The sequence below is a fragment of the Notechis scutatus genome, chromosome 6 (assembly GCF_049901735.1).
Source record: "Notechis scutatus isolate UNSWTSFEM ecotype Mainland chromosome 6, rNotScu1.2, whole genome shotgun sequence".
NCBI lineage: Eukaryota > Metazoa > Chordata > Lepidosauria > Squamata > Elapidae > Notechis > Notechis scutatus.
This window is the reverse complement of record NC_142014.1, coordinates 23,996,599-24,018,588: the sequence shown is the minus strand read 5'-3', so window position 1 is coordinate 24,018,588 and position 21,990 is coordinate 23,996,599. Positions and strand designations below refer to the sequence as shown.

The window sequence follows — 21,990 nt, the reverse complement described above, 5'->3', positions numbered from 1 at the left end:
CAGAGTCCTTAAGCCCAAACACGCGGCCACAGATAGCAAGACGTGCACCACTTGGCTGCACTCTTTTTGATCCTTCCTTTGATAGATCCAACTATTTTGCGACGCTTGCGTTGGGCACGGCTTTGCAAGGTGCCATAACACCAGTTTCTTGAAAATAAATCTCTTGGTAGCCCAGGCACTTCCTGGATAAATGTGCAGAAGGCAGCAGCTTTTAGGAACAGAATTCAATGATTTCCTCTCCCTTCCTTTTGTTGTTAGTTGCAAAGTCATATCCGACCCATTGCAGTCCCATGGACAAGTTTCCTCCAGGCCTTCCTGTCCTCCACCATCTTCTGGAGTCCATTTAAGGTCACGCCGACTGCTTCAGTGACTCCATCCATCCACCTCTTTCTCTGCCGTCCCCTTCTTCTTCTTTGTCCCTCAATCGTTCCCAGCATTAGGTTCTTCTCCAGTGAGTCCTTCCTTCTCATGAGGTGGCCAAAGTATTTGGGTTTCATCTTCAGGATCTGGCCTTCCAAAGAGCAGTCAGGGTTGATCTCTTCTAGGACTGACCAGTTGAATCGCCTTTCAGTCCAAGGGACTCACAGGAGTCTTCTCCAGCACCAGAGTTCAAAGGCCTCCATTCTTTGAGATTTTTGGAAAGCCAGTGCCAATCACAATGGACAGCAATGATTAGAAGCTGGATCACCAACCCATGGATACCTCTGGAATTTGAGAACATCTCAGAGGTTCTACTTCCGTGTTTCCCCCCAAATAAGACCCTGTCTTATATATATTTTTTTGCCACCCAAGAAGGCACCAGGTCTTATTTTGGGGGGATGTCATCCACTGACTAACCTCACTTGCGCGCATCGCCCCTGGCCTCCTTTTCGCTGTCAGAGGCCTTCAGGAACTTCTTCTTCTGCAGTAAGGCCTTCTTGAAGGCCTCTGCAGCTGATAACAGAGCTCTGGAAGGACCCAGAGCTTTGTTATCAGCTACAGAGGCCTTCAGGAAAGACTTGCCAGCCTTGTCAGCCTTGCCAGCTGCAGAAGAAATGGGCCAGCAAGGCAGGTGTTGGAGTGTGCAAGGCCTGGTTACAACTGTCCAAAGGTTGGGCAGCTCCACCCCTCCATCCCCACCCTCGCTTAATTTTTACCCATCCACTCTGGAGTGGGCAGGATCTTAATTAGGGCTTATTTGGGGGGTAGGACCTATATTGGGCGCATGTGTAAAAATCAAGCTAGGACTTACTTTCAGGGCAGGTCGTATTTTCGGGGAAAACAAGGTACAAGGGACTCTACTTATAGAAAAATTGCCTTTGTGGATGCAATCACATTTGAGACAGAGAGAAAAAATGGGGCTAAATTAAAGTATCATTATCTTTATTTATGCAAGCTCAGAATCTATCCGATTAAACTTCCAAATCCAAGTAACTAAGATGAAAGGAAAGTTCCTGTATTAGGGTGACTGCTAATGATTCTCCTGGTTCTCTTTGAATTCCCTATATGGAGGAAAACAAACATCTGATGAAAAATCCCTTTCAGTCACCTTGGTGATTACTGCAAACTTGTGAAAATACTATAGATAAATCAGTCAGGTCAAACCTCCCAAATTCAGTGAGATATTCTAAAGAGGAAATACATATCCGGTTATTTGTATACATCTGAAGATCAATGTCCATTTTCAAAGTTGTAGTTGGAATACCTTTCTTCTTCTACATCATCACTGAAGTTAGAGTTTTGTTTATTATTTGTTTTTAATGGAAATGTCCAGCCAATCCAGAATTTTTAAACATGAATGCTAATATAATAGTTCAGTTTATGCTTACCTTTGAAGCACACGAAACTGTAAAAGCCTTTGAACTCTAAGGAGTTACCCCAGTTTTCTTTCATACACTCATTCCTGGTCCTGTGGCAAAATCTGAAGATTCTACTTTTAATAATCAGGGTCATTTTAACAGTTTCCTGATGCTCCTTCATGCTCATTAGATAATCTTCTGTCTGAAAGAGCTGATGGAACCATCCGACGTCTGTAATTATGCTGCAAAGACCGCCTCAGAAGACTCCACCATGAGAGGTTGCTCTGTTTCCAATTTCTTTGTTAATCAGTTTTCTTCTACGTTAGGTTGAGCTCTTAGGGAGATCAGAAATTGTAACTTCCTTCAGACACTTTCCTGACAAGGGAGTAAAATAGGAAGCTCCCTCGGGTTCACAGTTCACCCTTGTTTATGAAGATAAACATTTTACACCTGGTTGCATAATCAGAATAACAGAGTTAGAAGGGATCTTGGAGGTCTTCTAGTCTAAACCCCTGCACAACGAGGAGACCATTCCAGAAAAATGGCTGCCCAGTCTCTTCTTAAAAGCCTCCAGGGATGGTGCACCAATAACTTCTGAAGGCAAAGCTGTTCCACTGGTTGTTCTTGTTGTCAGGAAATTTCTCTTTAGTTCTAGGTTGCTTCTCTCCTTGGTTAGTTTCCAACCAAGAGAATTGAGGGGTCTTTGCCCCCCCCACACACACACAAATTCCTTTGTATTTGGATCCTTCTAAAACTCTATAGATAAACTCTTTTGGGGTATGTAGAAGAAGTATTTTGAATTGGGTCTTAAACCACTACTGTCACCTTCTTTTAATGATCCCATAATCCCTTGCAGTGCAGAGTCTGGGCCACTGAATGGAGCTCAGTGTTTACTGACCGGATGCCCTTCCTGTCACCAATGCGGAGCTTTTTTCAGCAGATATGAGGTGAGCGCTCCACCTCTAGGCCACTGCACCACTCTCTTAAACCACTACTATAATACAGCAAAATATTAGAAAGGGGATACCAACTATGCTGTCATAATTCATCATTCTAGTGTCTTCCCCAGATTGCCTTTCTAAATTATTATTATTATTATTATTATTATTATTATTATTATTATTATTATTATTATTATTATTATTATTATTATTATTATTATTATTATTCTTTTATTTATTTTTCAGTGAAATACAATCCCATCCACAAAGCTCTGTTTGTTGATTTATGATGTTGAAATCCATCTCCTTGACCTGAGCTCCAGCTGTCTCAGCAAAATTAGTACATGTTTCTTTTCTCTTACTGTGGTGGTGCAGTGGTTAGAGTGCAGTACTGCAGACTACTTCTGCTGACTGCCATCTGCTTGCAATTTGGCATTTGGAATCCCACCAGGCTCCAGGTTGACTCAGCCTTCCATCCTTCTGAGGTTGGTAAAATGAGGACCCAGATTGTTGGGGGCAATAGGCTGACTCTGTAAACCACTTAGAGAGGGCTGGAAAGCACTATGAAGTGGTATATAAGTCTAAGCACTATTGCTATTACTGATGCCTATGACTTAAAAGCAAACTTATAAGGAACAAACACTCAAAAGGTGGGTTTGTGTGCTATCACAAATGCTCTGACAGTTTGAAAAACTTTTGGCTGTTGGCTAAAGTGGCCATGGGGAAGTGCCTGTAGTCACAAATTAATTTGCACCTCTCATTTACACACAAACAAGTGGGTAGATAGTTTGGACAACTTACAGAACTGAAAGCCCAAGGAAGCAGACCATTTCACAATATGACTCTGAGGAGGAGGAAGAGAAGAAAGAAGAAAGAAAGAAAGAAAGAAAGAAAGAAAGAAAGAAAGAAAGAAAGAAAGAAAGAAAGAAAGAAAGAAAGAAAGAAGGAAGGAAGGAAGGAAGGAAGGAAGGAAGGAAGGAAGGAAGGAAGGAAGGAAGGAAGGAAGGAAGGAGGAGGAGGAGGAGGAGGAGAAGAAGAAGGAGGAGGAGGAGGAGGAGGAGAAAAAGAAGAAGAAGAAGAAGAAGAAGAAGAAGAAGAAGAAGAAGAAGAAGAAGAAGAAGAAGAAGAAGAAGAAGAAGAAGAAGAAGAAGAAGAAGAAGAAGAAGAAGAAGAAGAAGAAGAAGAAGAAGAAGAAGAAGAAGAAGATCATCAAAGGTTTTAGGCTTGTAACACAAAGAGCAAAAGGTCACTAACATCCTCATGAGATTCTTCAAGTGTCTCTCTAGAATTCCAGACCTCATTTCCTCTGCTCTGTAGCTATTTTGATCAGTGGGTTTGTCTGCTGCCTCTTGAAATAGATAAATCAAGTAACCAGCCAGATAAGGAGGCATTCCACATGATGGCTTGCATTACTCTTTCCTGTCTACAGTTCTGCTGAAATTTGCAATTCTGAAGGCATTTCCAAGGCAGAAATAGCATGGCAGCCTGACAAGAAGGTCAATGTTATGGTTATAGGTTCCTCGCCATTCTGAGCACTTACCTCCTGAAAGATAGATGTCCTGGGCCATTGATAGAAGAGCAATTCATGGAGTCCAAGGCAACAAGGCTAAGGCTTTGTGTGTTCAATCAGTGGAATCTGGCTGCTTCAACAACTGTTTTTTTTTTTTTAAATTAATTAGCAATAGCACTTAGACTTATATACTGCTTTACAGTGCTTTACAGCCCTCTCTAAGTGGTTTATGGAATTAGCATCTTGCCCCCAACAATCTGGGTCCTCATTTTACCGACCTCAGAAGGATGGAAGGCTGAGTCAGTCTTTGAACCTGGTGAGATTCGAACTGCCAAATTGAAGTCGTGTGGCAGTCAGCAGAAGTAGCCTGCAGTACTGCACTCTAACCACTGTGGCAACTGGATTTTCTGTTTTGTCTTTGAAGACCTGTCGCTTCTCTTGAAAAGTTGCCTCTTGAAAAAGCCCCTTTGGGACAACCACAACCTAGATGACTGAGGATTTCCATAGACATTTACTTAATTTTAAAACATATTTAAATTACAAGAGCATTCCAGCACAACAGTGAACCACTTCAATGTTTACTACATTGTGAACATAAATTCCATCTGTGCAAGATAATTGTTATAAGAAAGTTTCTGTAAGCTCAAAATACAAACTCATTCATTTTACTTTGCTGAAAGATTAAGAGAAAAAAAAAAAAATAACCAAACCAAATGGTCTCAAAATAGACTTATCCAGACAGCCACTAGATGGCAGCAGAGATTAGACTGTGTTGTCCTTGTCACTGCCACTTATTGGTCATTTGGAGTTTTGCAACAGAGGGAAGGTGAGTGGCAGAACCTGGGAGCAGGGTTAAAAGAGGAATCAGCCAAGAATCCCTACGTAGATGCCAGAGGACTAAGTCCAGTCCCCTTTGAATTCTGTGGATTCTTACCTGACTCCAAGTAGGCAATATGCTGCCTCTGTAAACCTCTTACGCTTCAAAGCACTGTGAAGTGATCTTTAAATATAAGTCTTTAAATGCTACCAGTATTGCTATTGCTAACCATTACAGTGGAGCCTTGGGTTGTGACCGTAATCCATTCCCGGACTCCAGTCGTGACCCGCTTTGGTTGTGTCCGGAAGCATGACCAATTGCACATGTGCGCAGTCAAAAAAAAGGCCGCTGAAGGGGAAATTGGCGCTGAAGGGGACTCTTTCCGTGCCAATTTTGTTCGCCGCCTGATTTTTGAATTGTGACCCGATTCAAAAATCGGGTGGATATTTTGTTCGCCACCCAGTTTGGTCGCGACCAGGAGCATTCGCGACCCAAGGTTCCACTGTATTTGAAAAAAGGTTATTATCAATAGTGGGATTCCAATTTTTTTACTCCCGGTTCTGTGGGCGTGGCTTGGTGGGCATGGCAGGGGAAGGATGCTGCAAAATGCCCATTCCCTCCCCAGCCCACTAACCTGCTTTTCAGCTCCGTTCTCCTGTGCAGGGCAACCAAAGAAGACCCAGCCCATCAGCTGGGACTCAATGGGAGGCAGAGAATAGATGTGGGCGGGGCCAGTCAGAGGTGGGATTTGCCTGTTATCTACTCAAAACTACTCAAAATTTCTGCTACTCGTTCTCCAGAACTGGTCACCTCTGATTCTTATGCATAGGATGATTTATTTATCCATAAATCAGTTTAATTGGACCTTCCCGTATAGACCTGGTCTTCACACCTGACATAGATGTGGTAAACCTAATCAGGGATCCATATTTTCATTATATCTAACAGCAGCATGAAATTTCTTGTGCCCCTTTCTCAACTGAAATAACCTTGACACCTTGTTCTCTCCAGAAAGCAGTGTGACCCCCCTCTTAATTTCAATTAATATTTGCATTATAATATTTGTGCACTTTTGCACAAACATTTCTAGCCCATTTCATCTTTAAGGTATGATAAGGTGTTTTGCACCTGCAGCTGGCTTTTGTTTACCTGTGAATAGTACCTTTGAAGGTTTCGGTGAAAACTTTCAGATATTTACTTACTAGCTCGATACCTGTGCTTCGCTACGAAACTATGTAGTTGGGCTTAGTTTTGGGGGAGGAATATAAGGGGGGAAAAATTCTGCTTCTGCCTATCAGCATCCATTGGTATTCATCTGACTAGCATCCTGTCAGTGTGTGAGAGAGTTGAGGGCTGTTTGGAAACTGAAACAGTCTGCTGTGTGGGCAAGGAGGAGACAGCAAGGAGCCTGGGCGTGGCTTAGCTCAACTGTTCTGAACTAAAACTGCTTGGAGCTCTCAAAGTGAAACTGAAACTCCTCTTCTCTGCTTGTGTTTTGCATTTGGAAGATATTTCTTTTCAGGTGGGGAGGGGGAGTAGAACTCTTTAGCATCAGAGCGCGTTAATAATAATATAGGAAATATTAATGCTCTGATGGTCATTTCAAAAAAATCCTTTCTTAATGAGCACCTAGAAGCCGAGAGGAACATCCATGCCAAATTTCAAGTTTGTAGGCTTTATGGTTCTAGAGATTTTGTGATGTTGCGTGAGTGGTCTTTTGCTTTTATATATCTACAGTAGAACATTTCAAATGCTTACTTGCTGCTTCTTATTTTAAAATGTATGAAGTATATGGTAAAAAGATCAGCATTTAAAACAATGAATAAGCACAAGTAAACTAGATTAAAACATTATATAATGTGTACAGAATATAATAAGCAATAAAATAACAAACCAATAAATAATTGGAATATAAACAAACAAACAAATACATACATAAATATTCCAATAATGGGAATAGAATCTCTGTCTGTCTCTTTTTGGAGAAAGAGACAGAGAGACAGAGAGAACTGCCACTCCTGGATTAAAATACAATTCAGCCCTTCGAATCTACATACTGATTTTCCTTCTCTTAAAAGTTTCAGTTCTGTAGGTGCACCTGGAAGACCCTGAGGGGCCATGGTCCACATTTTCAAAAGACCTCAGCCATTGTGCTCTGCTTCCCAGTGGGATTTCCCTGGATTAAAGGATGAGTCATTACAAAAGTCAAAGGGCACGGCAGTTTATAGGTGCATTTATTTATCTTGGTGTCCAGCCAGATCATTTGTTTAAAAGCTGGGTTGAAATGCCCAGGGGGCTGTGACCTACAGTTGTGGTGTCCAGTTGTGCATTCCTGTAGACTGGCCTGTAATTCAGAAAGATCCCCTTTCTGAAGAAAGGGGACAGGATTCAGATGTCTAGTAAATCAGAGGTGGCATTCAGCCAGGTTCTGACAAGTTCTGGAGAACCAGAAGTGGAAATTTTGAATAGTTCGGAGAACCAGGAAATGCCACCTCTGACTGGCCCCGCCCCCATCTATTCTCTGCCTCCCATTGAGTCCCAGCTGATCAGCTGGGTCTTCTTTTGTTGCCCTGCACAGGAGAACAGAGCTGGAAAGCAGGTTAGCGGGGTGGGGAGGGAATGGGGATGTTGCAGTAACCTTCCCCTGCCATGCCCACCAAGCCACGCCCACAGAACCGGTAGTAAAACAATTTGAATCCCACCACTGGTCTAGTTGCTAAACTAAAGCCAGCCAGTCCTGTTTTGAACTGTTTACTCAGATAACTGGTTGCAAGCTTGAGAAGAAGGGTGCTAAAAAGAAGACTGAGAGGAATAACAGAATAACAGAGTTGGAAGGGACCTTGGAGGTCTTCTAGTCCAACCCCCTGCTCCAGTAGGAAACCCTATACCGTTTCAGACAAATTGTTGTCCAATCTCTTCTTAAAAGCCTCCAGTGATGGAGAATTCACAACTTCTGTGAAGCTGTTCCACAGATTATTTGTTTTTTTCTGTCAGGAAATTCCTCCTTTGTTCTAAGTTGCTTCTCTCCTTGATTTCCACCCATAGCTTCTTGTCCTGCCTTCAGGTGCTTTGGAGAATAGCTTGACTCTCTCTTCTTTGTGGCAGCCCCTGAGATACTGGAACATTGCTATCATGTCACCCTTAGTCTTTCTTTTCAGTTGACTAGACATAGTTCAGCAGAAGAAAAGCATGTGGATTTGCAGGCTTAATAAATATAGTTTTGGGTCATATCACTTCCTTCTTGTAATCTAAAGCAAGCAACTTTCCATTTGGATTCCTTCCTTCTGGTTGTGGCTTGGGTACAATGAATTTAGTACATGATCTTTCTGGAAATTCCACTCATCTGTTTTCTCCTTGCCTCATTGGATACAGGAATAATAAACTCATTGTTTGGTATCTACAATGGCGCTGTTCACACTCCAGGAGGGAGGTATCAGTAGACTTGGAATAATCCCAAAGATTGCATGAGCACAAAAGTATTTAGAGAAAGAAAAGTCTTAAGGGTAGAGATCTCAAAAAATACTGAGAGTGATTAATGCCGGTTGACAGTGGCTCTTCAGGTGCCATGAAAATGACCTTACCCAACTGGTATCTAGAGATGATCACGAAACTGGAGTCTTTCTGTTCAAGCCCATGCTTTTGTGGGGAGAGTTAGTCAAATCCCAGTCCCTTGCTGTATATGGTTTCAGTTGAAGGGATTGAGATAAGCATGTCATCAGCCTGTGGATTTATTGAAAAGTACATGTTGTAGCCAGTTAGGAGGTCTGAAATTGTACTGTGGTTTAAAGGTGGCCGGACGGAGCAGAAAAATCATAGAATCTTTTTTTTTTTTTTTGGAAAAAGGTTTTTTTTAACAACAAAGACAACAAATAAAACCATCTTTCAATTTTACAGTGTTTCGGTTAGGTACATATATCTTATGCACCTAATAATATTATTGCACATTTCTTAATTATATTTATAAACCAACCAATAAAATCAACATTTTATATTATTCAATTATTGTATTATCATTGACCTTATAATTGTTATCTTTTAAAAACATATCTCATTCTTGCTAAATTATATTCATTCTCTTTCTCATTCAAAATTAACCAATTATAGTATATTACTACTGTTAACACATATTTCAGTTTCTTATTCTTCTATCTAACCATTCATAAAATAAATCCCAAATCTACTGTTCAACTATTTACAAAGTCTGCAGTACTATTACTGTTAATCTTCTGATCACTCCTTATTACCCATCTCCTCCCACTTATGACTGTATGACTGTAACTTTGTCACTTGTATCCTTACGATTTATATTGACTGTTTCCTAGTATGATTTGATTGCTTATTGTACCCTATGACTAACATTAAGTGCTGTACCTTATGATTCTTGACTCTTGACGAATGTATCTTACACTGAGAGCATTTGCACAAAGACAAATTCCTTGTGTGTCCAATCACACTTGGCCAATAAAGAATTCTATTCTATTCTATTCTATTCTATTCTATTCTATTCCATTCCATTCCATTCCATTCCATTCCATTCCATTCCATTCCATTCTATTCTTATAATACTCTTTTATCTCCTGTTCTTTAATTGCCATTGTTAGTCTACTCATCTCCACACATTCCATTATTTTCTTAATTGTTTCCTCCTCTGTCAGAATTTTCTCATTTTTCCAATTTTGTGCAAATACAATTCTAGCTGCTAGAAAAATCATAGAATCTTGATGAGTACGAAACAAATGTATTAAAAGCAAAAAGGTAGTGTTGAGCATAAATTACAATCAAAACACAGAAGCCAGGGACATAATTAAATATTGGTGGTTTGGAGGTGAATGTTGAGTAAGAAGTCTACCGCTCACTGTCACCTGTTCCAGTGGTGGGATTCAAATTTTTTTACTATCGGTTCTGTGGGCGTGGCTTGGTGGGCATGGCTTGGTGGGCATTGTGAGGCTTGGTGGGCATGGCAGAGGAAGGATACTGTAAAATCTCCATTCCCTCCCGACCCCTGGGGGGAAGGATACTGCAAAATCCCATTCCCTCCCTACCCCATTATCCTGCTTTCCAGCTCCGTTCTCCTGTGCAGGGCAACAAAAGGAGACCTAGCCGATCAGCTGGGAATTGGGAGGCAGAGATTAGATGTGGGTGAGGCCAGTCAGAGATGGTATTTGCTGCTTCTCTGAACTACTCAAAATTTCTGCTACCGGTTCTCCAGAACTGCTCAGAACCTGCTGAATACCACCTCTGATCTGTTCCTGGGACTATAGGAAAGCCAGCTACAATGGTGACAATGTCTTAAATAAAATTTAAGGAAGGAGTTGGAGCAAATTGGTTAATAATTCCTGATTCTCAGTCCAGGAGAACATCAGGTTCAACAATAAAACTTCCTCAAGTCAAGGTTGACTGTTGAGGATTTCGTGGATCCGTAGCTGTTTTGTTATTGTGCAAACCGTGTGAATGTCTTGCTATACCATGTTTTTCAATTCCCTTTCTCCTCCCAGTCTAGCTTTCAGATAGAATTCATTGTTGTTTCTTCTCTGTGTGCTAACCTGGTCCAGCTCCGCTTACTTTTCCGAAGACAGCCAAGATAGTTCCTTGAGGCTACCTAAACTGACTGATTCAGCTGTGGCTTTGAAGCTGATTGACAAATTCAGAAGCATCAGTCTAAGTTCCTCCAAGCATAAAACTGCCTGGTCCCAAACTAGCATTGTGTATTTGGATGAAGGATTCTTTGCAATGCCACAGAGAGGAGGGAGTCAAGCTATTTTCCAAAGCACCCGAAGGCCAGCAAGGAATAATGGATGGAAACTGTACAAGGAGAGATTCAGCCTGGAAATAAGGAGAAATTTTCTGACAGTGAGAACAATAAACCCATGGAACAGAAGTTGCCTTCAGAAGTTGTCAGAGCGTCATCATTTATTATTACCTTTATTGTCACAGTACAACATGTGTACGAGATTGGCTAAGCTTCCCTTCGTGCATCCCCCTCCCCAACACAACTCACAGTGAGGACAGAAGTCCCTAATCACTTGAGACTTTCAAGAAGAGATTGGACCCCTATCTGTCAGAAATGGTGTAGGGTCTCCTGCTTAGGTGGGGGGTTGGACTAGATGACCTACAAGGTCCCTTCCAACTCTGATTATCTGTTATCTGTTATCTACCACACTATAAGAAAGATGTTGAGGCTCTGGAAAGAGTGCAGAGAAGAGCAACCAGGATGATTAGGGGACTGGAGACTATAACATACAATGAACGGTTGCAGGAACTGGGCTTGGCTAATCTAGTGAAGAGAAGGACCAGGGGAGACATGATAGCAGTCTTCCAGTATTTGAGGGGCTGCCACAGAGAGGAGGGGGCCAAGCTATTTTCTAAAGCACCTGAAGGCCAGATAAGGAATAATGGATGGATGGAAACTGACCAAGGAGAGGTTCAGCCTGGAAATAAGGAGAAATTTTCTGACCATGAGAACAATCAACCAATGGAACAGCCTGCCTTCAGAAGTTGTGGGAGCTTCGTCGCTGGAAGCTTTCAAGAAGAGACTGGACTGCCATCTGTCAGTAATAGTGTAGGGTCTCCTGCTTGGGTGGGGGTTGGGGTTGGACTAGATGACCTACAAGGTCCCTTCCACCTCTGTTAATCTGTAACCTGCTTGAATATTTCTCTCCAAAATTATAGGATTTTGTCTAGGTGTTCTATGCAATAGGGTCAGCTCCCGTTCCTTGCCTCAGCTCCTGACCACCTAGCAGTTCAAAAATGTGCAAATAGATTTAACAGATTTAACAGATAATCAGAGTTGGAAGGGACCTTGTAGGTCATCTAGCCCAACCCCCCTGCCCAAGCGGGAGACCCTACACTGTTAGATTAATAGGTACCACTTCGGTGAGAAGGGAACAGTGTTCCATGTGCCTTTGACATATAGCCATGCTGGCCACATGACCATGGAGAATTGTCAGAACATTCATGAAATGGCAGAGACATGGAAAACAAGGTCAGCCAATTAATAGCATGGCAACAGATCAGCCAATGGGAGCTGAATTAGAAACTGAAACTTAAGGAGGGAGTCTGAGCGTGGCTTATCTCAGTTCTGTGCTCAGCTCAGAAACAAAACTAGTCTGGATTTGCTTGTTTATTGAAACTCCTCTGCTTGTGGTTTTGCTTGTAACTACTACCACATTGGAAGAATCTATCATTGGTATTGTATATTTACTTACATATTATTATGTATATAAAGAAGCTTAATGAATCCTGCTGGATCAGTTATCTGTGCGTGCTTTCTGGATTTGAATCTCTGCAACAAACTCTAACAAAAATGTCTTCAGACAATAAGGGTTCCCTCGGCCAATTCACGGAGATGAACACTGAGCAATAGAGTCGAACGCTACTGAAGAGGGAAATCTTTACTCTGCAGTTTAGCTGCATTAGGGTGAGTGCGCACCGAGTCGAGCATAAAATGGTAATGTAAAGGCACATTGGATCATAGTTCTGGACAACAGTGACTATAGGTGGGGAAAAAAAGTCAAAAATTGGGCAGCTAATAAATAAAAGCAAACAAATAAATGAAATAGTGCTTCTGACTGCATAACGAAAGCCCTGGCCTCTTTTATGTATATTCTAGATAAGCAGAGTGGATGAAAAATTATTATCCTGATTAAGTAGAAAGAATGGCTAAAGAAAGCAATTTTAAACATCCTCTATAAAGCTTGTGGTTTTGTCTTTCAGGGTGTATTGCTTTAGAAATGAGTAATATTTGTTGGTTTGCAATTTCAGTGCTTAGCAGGGTTGGGCTGAGAGAGCCCCTAGTTAAGACTCTGTGGGGTTCGGAGAGCCCCCAATAACCTCAGAAAGACAAGGAGCAAGGGGAAGCTCTTAATAGGCTTAATTGAACTTCTGGGCATTCAGCCAAGAGCATTTCACATTTCGCGGGGATTTGAGAGAGCCGCTGGCTAAGATTCTGTGCAGTTTGGAGAACCCATAAATCCCACTCCTGGCTGTCCAGTCCACCCTACCTTTCCCAAGAGTCCCCACACAGCCCATTTTGGATGCAGGTAAGTGCAGGGTGCATGCGGAGGCTCAGGGAGGGTGAAAACAACCCCCCCCCCAAGTTCAGGAATGCCAGAAATGGGCCCGTTTCCGGCTTCCAGAGAGCCTTCGGAGCCCAGGGAGGCTGTTTTCGCCCTCCTGGAGCAGTGGTGCATTTCAAACATTTTTACCACCGGTTCGGTGGGCATGGGTTGGTGGGCGCGCTTTGCGTGCGCGCACACACTTTGCGCGTGCGCGTGCGCCAAGCACGCACTTTGCACAGGCGCAGAGGCTTTCCAACTCCCCTCCTGCAATCCTGCACTCTCCCTGTCGCCTCAGCAGCTGCCGGGTGCCAATCTGATGTGCCAGGCAAAGCAGCTGCACTCCAAAAGCAGGTAATAAAGGTGAGTATGGGAGCCCGGGCAGGCGGGTGGGCGCAACAGCAGAGTGGTGGAGAGAACCGGTTCGATCTCTGCTGCTCATTGGCGCTACCGGCTTGGCAGAACCAGGCCAAACCGGTAGAATACCACCCCTGTCTTGGAGGCTCCAGGAAAGCCTCCGGAGCCTGGGGAGGGCAAAAATGCCCCCTTCCCGCTGTGATGCAGGAGGCCGACTAAGCCACGCCCACCCATGGCCACGCCCATCCATCAACCAGGCAGAGAACCCATTGCTAAAATTTTTGAAGCTTACCCCCTGCCTGTTTCAAACATTTACTCCTATGGAGATCAAAATTGTCTTTGACTTGTCTGCACTGTAGGGTTCAGACGCAACATTTATGTAAGCGGAGAGGGCTTTGCTAATTTGAGATTCATCAGCTCAAGGTGAACCTTTTATCTCTTTTTAAATCAGTCTTAAAATTCACTTCCCTGCTGCATATTTTGGGAAGACATCAATGAGAACCTTGTCCTCCGCCCTGCATGGGAAGATATTTTGCTCTGAATGTATTTGTTTGAACAAGTCTTTTGGGTAGGTCCACACAGAGCCTTCTGTAAAGAAGTAAAACTGACCCTTTAATTACACGGGCTAATATTTATAGATATGGTCCCAGGTAGTTAGTTGAAAATACTTCTAGGGTGAATCCGTAGGACAGTGTTCCTTTACTCTCGAGCAAGGAGGAATCCCTGTGGGAGCTGGCAGAAAATATACTTAACATTTTCTGGGGTACAACAACTATGGTGATTAGGCAGGGGAGATAAATCATATCATGGAAGCAGCCTGAGAATTGCTCTCTGCTTTAATAATTTAATTTAATTTAATTTAATTTAACTTCAGGGTTTTCCTTGTTTTTAATCTGTGCTAAACCAATTTAAAACTGGTGAAATGGCGCCTGGGTGATCATGAAGAATTGGGAACCATCATCCTTTGAGGTGTCATGCCCCTGTTGGAATCTGACTCCGAGGAAGAGGAGGAACAGCTGACAAGTAGTAGGAATGTAGCTCCGGTGGTTGTGGAGGAAACTGGGGAAGGGTAGAGGCTGGCTGGGCATTCAGAGGAAGACCCAGGCCCATTCCCTCTTCATCCTAGGGCACGCAGGGAGGAGAGGATAAGAGAGAAACATGAGTGGCGTGGTCTACCAGGGAGGAAGGGGCCCTGATCCCCTTCATGGGCTGCAGCTGTGAGGACTGTTTGAAAGGACAAACTGCGCATGGCCCAGTGCTGGAAGCAAAGTGTGAAATAATTCTAATCTGTCAGTTCTTATCTGAGTTCTGGCATCCTTCCCAGTGTGTGTATTTCGATATCTGTGGACGTCTTCAAGCCCTTATCCTGCCTTGCCTCATTAATTGCTTCAGTATGGTTTGTGTTGTTTTTTCTATTTATAATTTATATGTATTTTGAGTTTGAAAGGCATTTCTTCCTTTTCGCAACTGTTTGTGGGGGAGGTTTTTTCTCCAGTCAATGATAATTGGAGCTTTGAAGCCAAGTTGAAGGAATTAAAGGGACTTCACCTGTTTTTGTGACTTTGTTGCTTTTGTATCCCATCCTGGGTCATCACATGAGGTGGACCAGATCAGGAATTACATGAATGGCTGGATTGTTCAAGGGTATAACAGAATCTTGAAAGTCTGACCGATTCTTTTATTCTTACACTAAAGAGAATCAAGGCAGGGTAAATATTGAGGGTTTGCTATCATGTCATCTCTAATCCTTCTCTTCATTCAACTAGACATAACCACAATAATTTCTGCACCTGTTCATGGTTAGCCTCCAGTCTCCTAATCATCTTTGTTGCTCTTTCTGCACTCTTTCTAGACCAAGGGTCTTCAAACTTGGCAAGTTTAAGGCTTGTGGACTTCAACTCCCAGAATTCCCGAGCTAACATGACTGGAGGAGGAATTCTGGGAGTTGAAGTCCACAAGTCTTAAAGCTGTCAAGTTTGAAGACCCCTGTTCTAGAGTCTTGACATCTTTTTTGTATCATGGTGAGGACCACAACTGTCCCTCTGTTGATGCAACCTAGAACTACATTGGCTGCAGCACACTGCTGGCTCATATTTAAGTGGTTGACCACTAGGAGTCCTAGATCCCTCTAATACAAGGGTCTTCAAGCTTGACAGAGTCTTTAAGCTTGACAGGGTCTTCAAACTTAACAGCTTTAAGACTTGTGGACTTCAACTCCCAGAATTCCTCCTCCAGTCATGTCAGCTCAAGAATTCTGGGAGTTAAAGTTCACAAGTCTTAGAGCTGTCAACTTGCCAAGTTTGAAAACCCTTGCTCTAATAGTTGCTATTGTATAGCCAGGTATCACCCATTCTATATATGTGTGTTTGGTTTGTCTTGCCTAGGTGTAAAACCTTATTTTTCTTGTCACTGAATTGCATTTTATTGGATAGGGCCCAGTGTTCAAGTCTGTCAAGATCCTTCTGCATCTTGAGCCTATCTTCTAAAGTGTTGGATATTCTTTTCAGCTTGGTGATGTCTGCAAATTTGAGAGTTGAGGGTGATTCAAGAGTCACTTTGCTTTTATGGCATGAAATGATTGCCAACTACTGCCAAAAATCATGGTTTGCACAACACAAGTGTTGGGATTCACACAGGGTGTTAAATCGTAACCAAACAAACCCAACTTCAGTCATCAAAATTGTAAATCTAATCTTAGGAAGTTTCTCCTCTGGTAATACTGCATTACTAACTAGGGCATACAAAACCTTTGCTAGACCAATACTTGTATACAGCTCGGCTGTTTGGAATCCACACTGTATATCGGACGCATGTCCAGAAGTATTTCACAAGAAGAGTACTACACTCCTCAGTTTACAACAGAATACCCTACACTACCAGGCTTGAGATTTTGAATTTGGACAACCTAGAACTACGCCGCCTATGGTTTGACTTAAGCATAGTTTATAAAATAACCTGCTTTAATGTACTACCAACCAATGACTTTTTCCACCTTCAACTGCAACAATACAAGAGCACACGATAGATATAAATTTAATGTACACCATTCCAAACTTGATTACAGAAAGTATGACTTCAGCAACAGAGTGGTCAATGTCTGGAACACACTACCCCTGACTGTGTTGTCACATCCCCAAACCCCCACTCCTTTTCCCTCAAACTAACCACTATTGACCTCACCCCCTTCCTAAGAGGTCTGTAAGGGGGCATGCATAAGTGAACAATCATGCCTGCCATCCCTGTCCTATTGTCCCCAATTATTCATACCCATTTCCTGTATTGATACTTATGTTTATTATCTCGTAAGCTATTGACAAATAAATAAATAAAATAAAAAAATACACGGACACATACATCCACACACATCCATACACTTGTTGGAGAAGCTAGGAGGGATTTTTTTAAAAATTTAAAAACATTTTAAAGTGTGTGCATTCTTTATTTTTCCCCCCAGGTTAACAGAAACCCATCGTGCGGCTGTCAAGGTCATAAGGAGGATGCAGTATTTTGTAGCTCGAAGGAAATTTCAGGTAATATAGGCCAGAATTAGCAGAATGAGTCAGAATCATAGAGTCATAAGGTTGGAAGGAACCTTGGAGGTCTTCAAGGCAGGTGTCATGCCCTTGTTAGAGTCAGACTGAGGGAGAGGAAGAACAGCCGAAAGGGAGTGGAGGTGTGGCTCCGGAGGTTGTGGAGGAGGCTGGGCAGCCAGAGGAAGAACCAGGCCCATCCCCTCTTCATCCTAGGACACGCAGGGAGGAACGGAGAAGGCAACAACTTGGCTTGCGAGAGAGGAAGCGGCCATGATCCCCCTCATCGGTTGCAGCTGGGGAGAATAGTATATAAGAGAGACAGTTAAAACACAGCGTTGTCAGAAGCAAAGCATGTGTTATTTTGGGCTGAAGTTACCTTGGTTGGCGTCCCTCCAACAGACTGTGCCTTGTTATCTCCTTGAAGTTGGTAATTACTTATCCTGGTCCGTTGTGGAATTTCCTTCATTGTAGTTTGTTTTAATTTTTTTATTTCACCCCTATCTGCTCATTAAGTTTGGACTGTATTGCTTTCTTTTGAAGACAATTTTTGAATAAGTTTTATCTCCAACTGAGAATTATTGAACAGTGGGGCCAAATTGGAGGCATTAAAGGACATTTATTTACATTTTGGATTTTGTTACGCTTGTGTTACACTCTGGGTCATCACAGCAGGAGTCCTGGTACTATCTTGGACAAGTGCTAAGTTGGTGCGAACAAATCTAGACTGAATAGTTTCAAGGGTGCCAAAGTTCCCACTGAGAAAAGCCTTGATAGCTTTCTCTACCAGATCACCTCCCAGATCCCTTTCCATGTCCAATTTTTTTCAGAAGCCTTCCCACTAAGAAAGTAGGCACGATCGCAGTTTGATGTTCTTCCTGATGTTGAGGGAGGAGTCTGATGAACAGGGACAGAGATCTCCAAGATAAAAACTGTAGAGTTATGGAAGACGTTATGAAATAAGAGTTGTGGGTCATGTAGTTGTAGCCACCAACTTAACTCTTTTGACACCTCACACCTGCGCAACACTCTTGGCTCCAAATAATCCAGAGGGTGAGACTTTTGCCCTCCTGGCCTCTTCCACTCTCCTTCTTTAACATTGTTTTCTGCACAGTTTCTCTTTTAGGCTAACTGCTATGAGTTGCTGGGTCTAAGATTTTGGATTACTTTCTTGAACCACTTTCTATTGTGACTGTGTCTTTCCTACCATTAAAGGTCATGGTTCCCCTCGCACATACGTGCTAGTTGTTTCCGGCTCTATGGGGTGGTGCTTCTCTCCGGTACAAAGCCGAAGAGCCAGCGCTGTCCGAAGACGTCTCCGTGGTCATGTGGACGGCATGACTAAATGCCTTTGAAGGCACACAGAACGCTGTTACCTTTCCACCAAAGTGGCCCCTATTTTTCTACTTGCATTTTTACCTGCTTTCAAACTGCTAGGTTGGCAGAAGCTGGGACAAGTGACGGGAGCTCACTCTGTTACCCGGCGCTAGGGATTTGAACCTCCGAACTGCCGACCTTTCTGATCGACAAGCTCAACGTCTTAGCCACTGAGCCACTGAGCCACTTTTCCTACCATTAGCTTTAAAAAAATGAGAAGAGTAAATGTTCCACCAGGAGGGAATGAAAGAGCCTCACTTTGGGTTGAGAAGGAGATGCATTTCATAAAGGCATCAGAGAAATAGATGCCAAGTAGAACTACCAATATAGTTTTATTCCATGGGACAATTATGTCACATTCAGTCTTTTTTTTTTTTAACTTGTACCCATTTAGACTCTTTCAGCCTGAAATAAAGTCACACTAAGATTAACAGACAGACCTTAAGTGATTTCTTGCCATTTTTCCTCTGGTTCTTCTCCTTGGAATCTTTAGATGATATTTTGGCTTTTTAAAAAAAAAAAAAAAATCTGCCTTGTTCTTTACTTTATCTTGCCAGATTATTGACTTAGAGGAAGGAAGGAAGGAAGGAGAGGAAGGAAGGAAGGAAGGAAGGAAGGAAGGAAGAGGAGGAGGGAGGAGAAGGAGGGAAGGGAAGAAATGAGGGAGGGAGGGAGGAAAGAAGGAAGGGAGGAGAAAGGAAGGAAGGAATGAGGAGGGAGGGAGGGAGGAGAAGGGAAGGAAGGAATGAGGAGGGAGGGAGGGAGGCAGAGGTGGTATTCAGCAGGTTCTTTCTAGTTCTGGAGAACCAGTAGTGGAAATTTTGAGTAGTTTGGAGAACTGGCAAATCCCACCTCTGACTGGAGATTTTACAGTATCCTTCCCCTGCCGCGCCCACCAACCACGACAGAACCAGTATTAAAAAATATTGAATCCCACTACTGGAGGGAGGAAAGACGGGAGGCAGGGAAGAGAAGGGAAGAAAGGAATGAGGAAGGAGAGAGGAAGGAGAAGGGAAGGAAGGAAGGAAAGGAGGCAGGGAGGAGAAGGGAAGGAAGGAATGAGGTGCAGGAAGGGAGAGAGGGAGGGAGAAAAAGGGAAGAAAGGAATGAGGGAAGAGGAAGGAAAAAAAGAAGAGAGAGAGGGAGGGATTGTTTACTTGTTCCAAAATACCATAAAAATACATATTGTGATCTCTCTGCCAAAGAAAGCTGATAGTGAGTGAGTCCTCCCTATTTTTCAAATCCCAGATAGGGCTTTTCCTTCACGGGAATCACCTGTAGCCAGGCCTTCACCTTGAACTGACTTCAATTGCCATCTGGTTTTGCTGTAGCCCTCGATTTTCCTGATGTTGATGCTTAAAAAGAGCTACTCAGAAAATGAGCGAGAGGAAAGGTGCCAACTTCGTGCCCTCTCCTCTCCCCTGTGGCTTTCATTCCTGTTATTTATGGGTTTGACTAATTCTAAGCCTTTGCTTGGGCCTGGCCACTTTTCATTTTGCATTACTTAACTGCATAAATCTTTTAATTCTGCATCAACAAAGGGAGGTTTGGAAAATTAAAGTTTATTGGGAAAGGAGAAAATTAATTATGCATTTGGATAGCCCCCTCTCCCCCTCCCCCCGCCCGTTTTGTTTTCAAAAGCTTTGTAAACATCTAGGCTCTGAGCCATCCCGATTCAATAGCAAGAAACCTTTCCCCCTCCCCTCAAAAAAACAAAAAACAAAACCCCAGATCTGGAGCGTAACGGGTGCCCCCAAAACAAAGTGCTCTCAAAAAACCCCTGCCAGTCAATCCAGAGCCATCCTGGCAGAACTGCCCCCCACCACGAAAACAATGGCTGGCTGTTTTCCTGGCCAGAAGTAAGGGTGTGTCAGCTTCTGTCAGCAGTAAAGTAGGGGCGGAAAAAAAGGACAAAAAATAATCATTTTTAAACTGTTAAAAATGGAAAGTATAACAAACCCGTTTCCAAGCAGACCCTTAATTCCACCAGACTGGAGCTCTGCTCTAAGATCCACTGCTAAAAACTATTATTTTTCCTTTCCTTTCCTTTCCCTTTCTTTCTTTCTTTCTTTCTTTCTTTCTTTCTTTCTTTCTTTCTTTCTTTCTTTCTTTCTTTCTTTCTTTCTTTCTTTCTTTCTTTCTTTCTTTCTTTCTTTCTTTTCTTTCTTTCTTTGTTTCCTTTCCTTCTTTCTTTCTTTCCTTCTTTCTTTCTTTCTCCCCTGATTTGTTTTTCCTCCCCTCTCCTTTCATCTACCATTTCTAGGATCCCATGGCTGAGCTCCAAGCATCGTTCCATCCCACACTGGAGGTGCTTAATGCATGCTAATAGTTAGCCAAGTCTCCCGGCAGAATGGAAACAAACAAGCCAGCTAATGAGCCGTTGTTAGTTATTTTTCAATTACCCAGTTTTCCAGGGTACCTTCTCCCTCCTCCCCATCCCCCTTTTTTCTTCTCTCTTGAACCCTAGCCAAGAAAGGAGACCTAACTCGCCCCAGATTCCCTACTGAGCTTATGCAGATTCCCAACCACCAAAAGATCCGGGGTTCATCCTCCTGCTCACCATGCCTTCCCTGTGTTTACTCCATTAATAGTAGCATTGTCATGGAAATTTACCAGGTTTAATTTTGCCTCTCTTTTTCTCCTGCTTTTTTATTTTAGTGCTCAATCTCAGCCAAACCCCATTGGCTCTTGAAGTCTGCGCCACAATGCCCGTCTGATGGAAGCAAATGAAAATTAAGAGTTTTGTATTTAAAACTGTTTTGCTCCCCATCACCCCTGACAATCTTGTCTGCTTCCATGTTGGGCTGTCCCAAATCCTATACAGATGGAGAATCTTTCGTTTTATTTCTTTACTTTGAAAAGTCTTGCAAGTTGGTCATCACCTGAGACCTGTTTAGTACGTGCTAAATACTAAAAGAGTATTATTATTATTATTATTATTTAAAATCTTCTCTTTGGATAATGAGGCATCTGCCTGAATGCTGATCGGTCCTTGTTTCCCCTCCTCTCCCGGGGATTTCTTGATGTCCTGGGGAAAATATGGTCCTCTTGCCTCTAAGCCAGGGATGGAGATGGTTATTCCTCTCTAGAATTTCACACTTTTAATTCTTTGTTTGCAGCCCCAACAGGGCCTTGGATGGCAATGCAGTGACATCACTTGGAAGGAGGAGAGCCAATTTTTTCCCCCTTCCCCCTTGGGAAAAAAAAAAAATGTGCACCAAGATTTCTTCTGTTCCACCTCAAAAATGTGGTGAACAATCATGAAATTCAGCAATAGGCCACTTGTTTTCTTATGGGCTTCAGCAGAGTGCAGAAGAGGCAGGGCTGGGCTGCTGGGGGCTTGCAGGGGTTCGGGAGAGCCCCTAAGCTAAGATTCCGTGCCGTTTGGAGAACCCCCAAATCCCACTCCTGGCTGGCCCCGCCCATCCCTCCCTGCCCCTCCCAGGAATCCCCACGTGGCCAATTTTGGATGCAGGTAAGTGCAGGGCACACACGGAGGTTCAGGGAGGGTTAAAAACGGGCCTCACAGAAGTTCAGGAAGGCCGGAAATGGGCCTGTTTCCAGCTTCCAGAGAGCCTTCGGAGCCTGGGAAGTCTGTTTTCGCCCTCCCGGAGGCTGAAGGAAAG

The 21,990-nt window shown here is 43.0% G+C and overlaps 1 protein-coding gene across 1 annotated transcript in view; it reads left to right on the top strand.

Annotated features, from left to right (window-relative positions):
- The window catches only part of LOC113419700 (potassium voltage-gated channel subfamily KQT member 1-like), a 236,362-nt gene that overhangs the window by 82,018 nt on the left and 132,354 nt on the right, over window positions 1-21,990 (top strand). Inside the window, exon 11 of the mRNA XM_087969539.1 lies at window positions 16,912-16,987. Within this exon, the coding sequence (XP_087825665.1) occupies window positions 16,912-16,987 (76 nt within the window). The remainder of the gene's footprint in view (window positions 1-16,911; window positions 16,988-21,990) is intronic.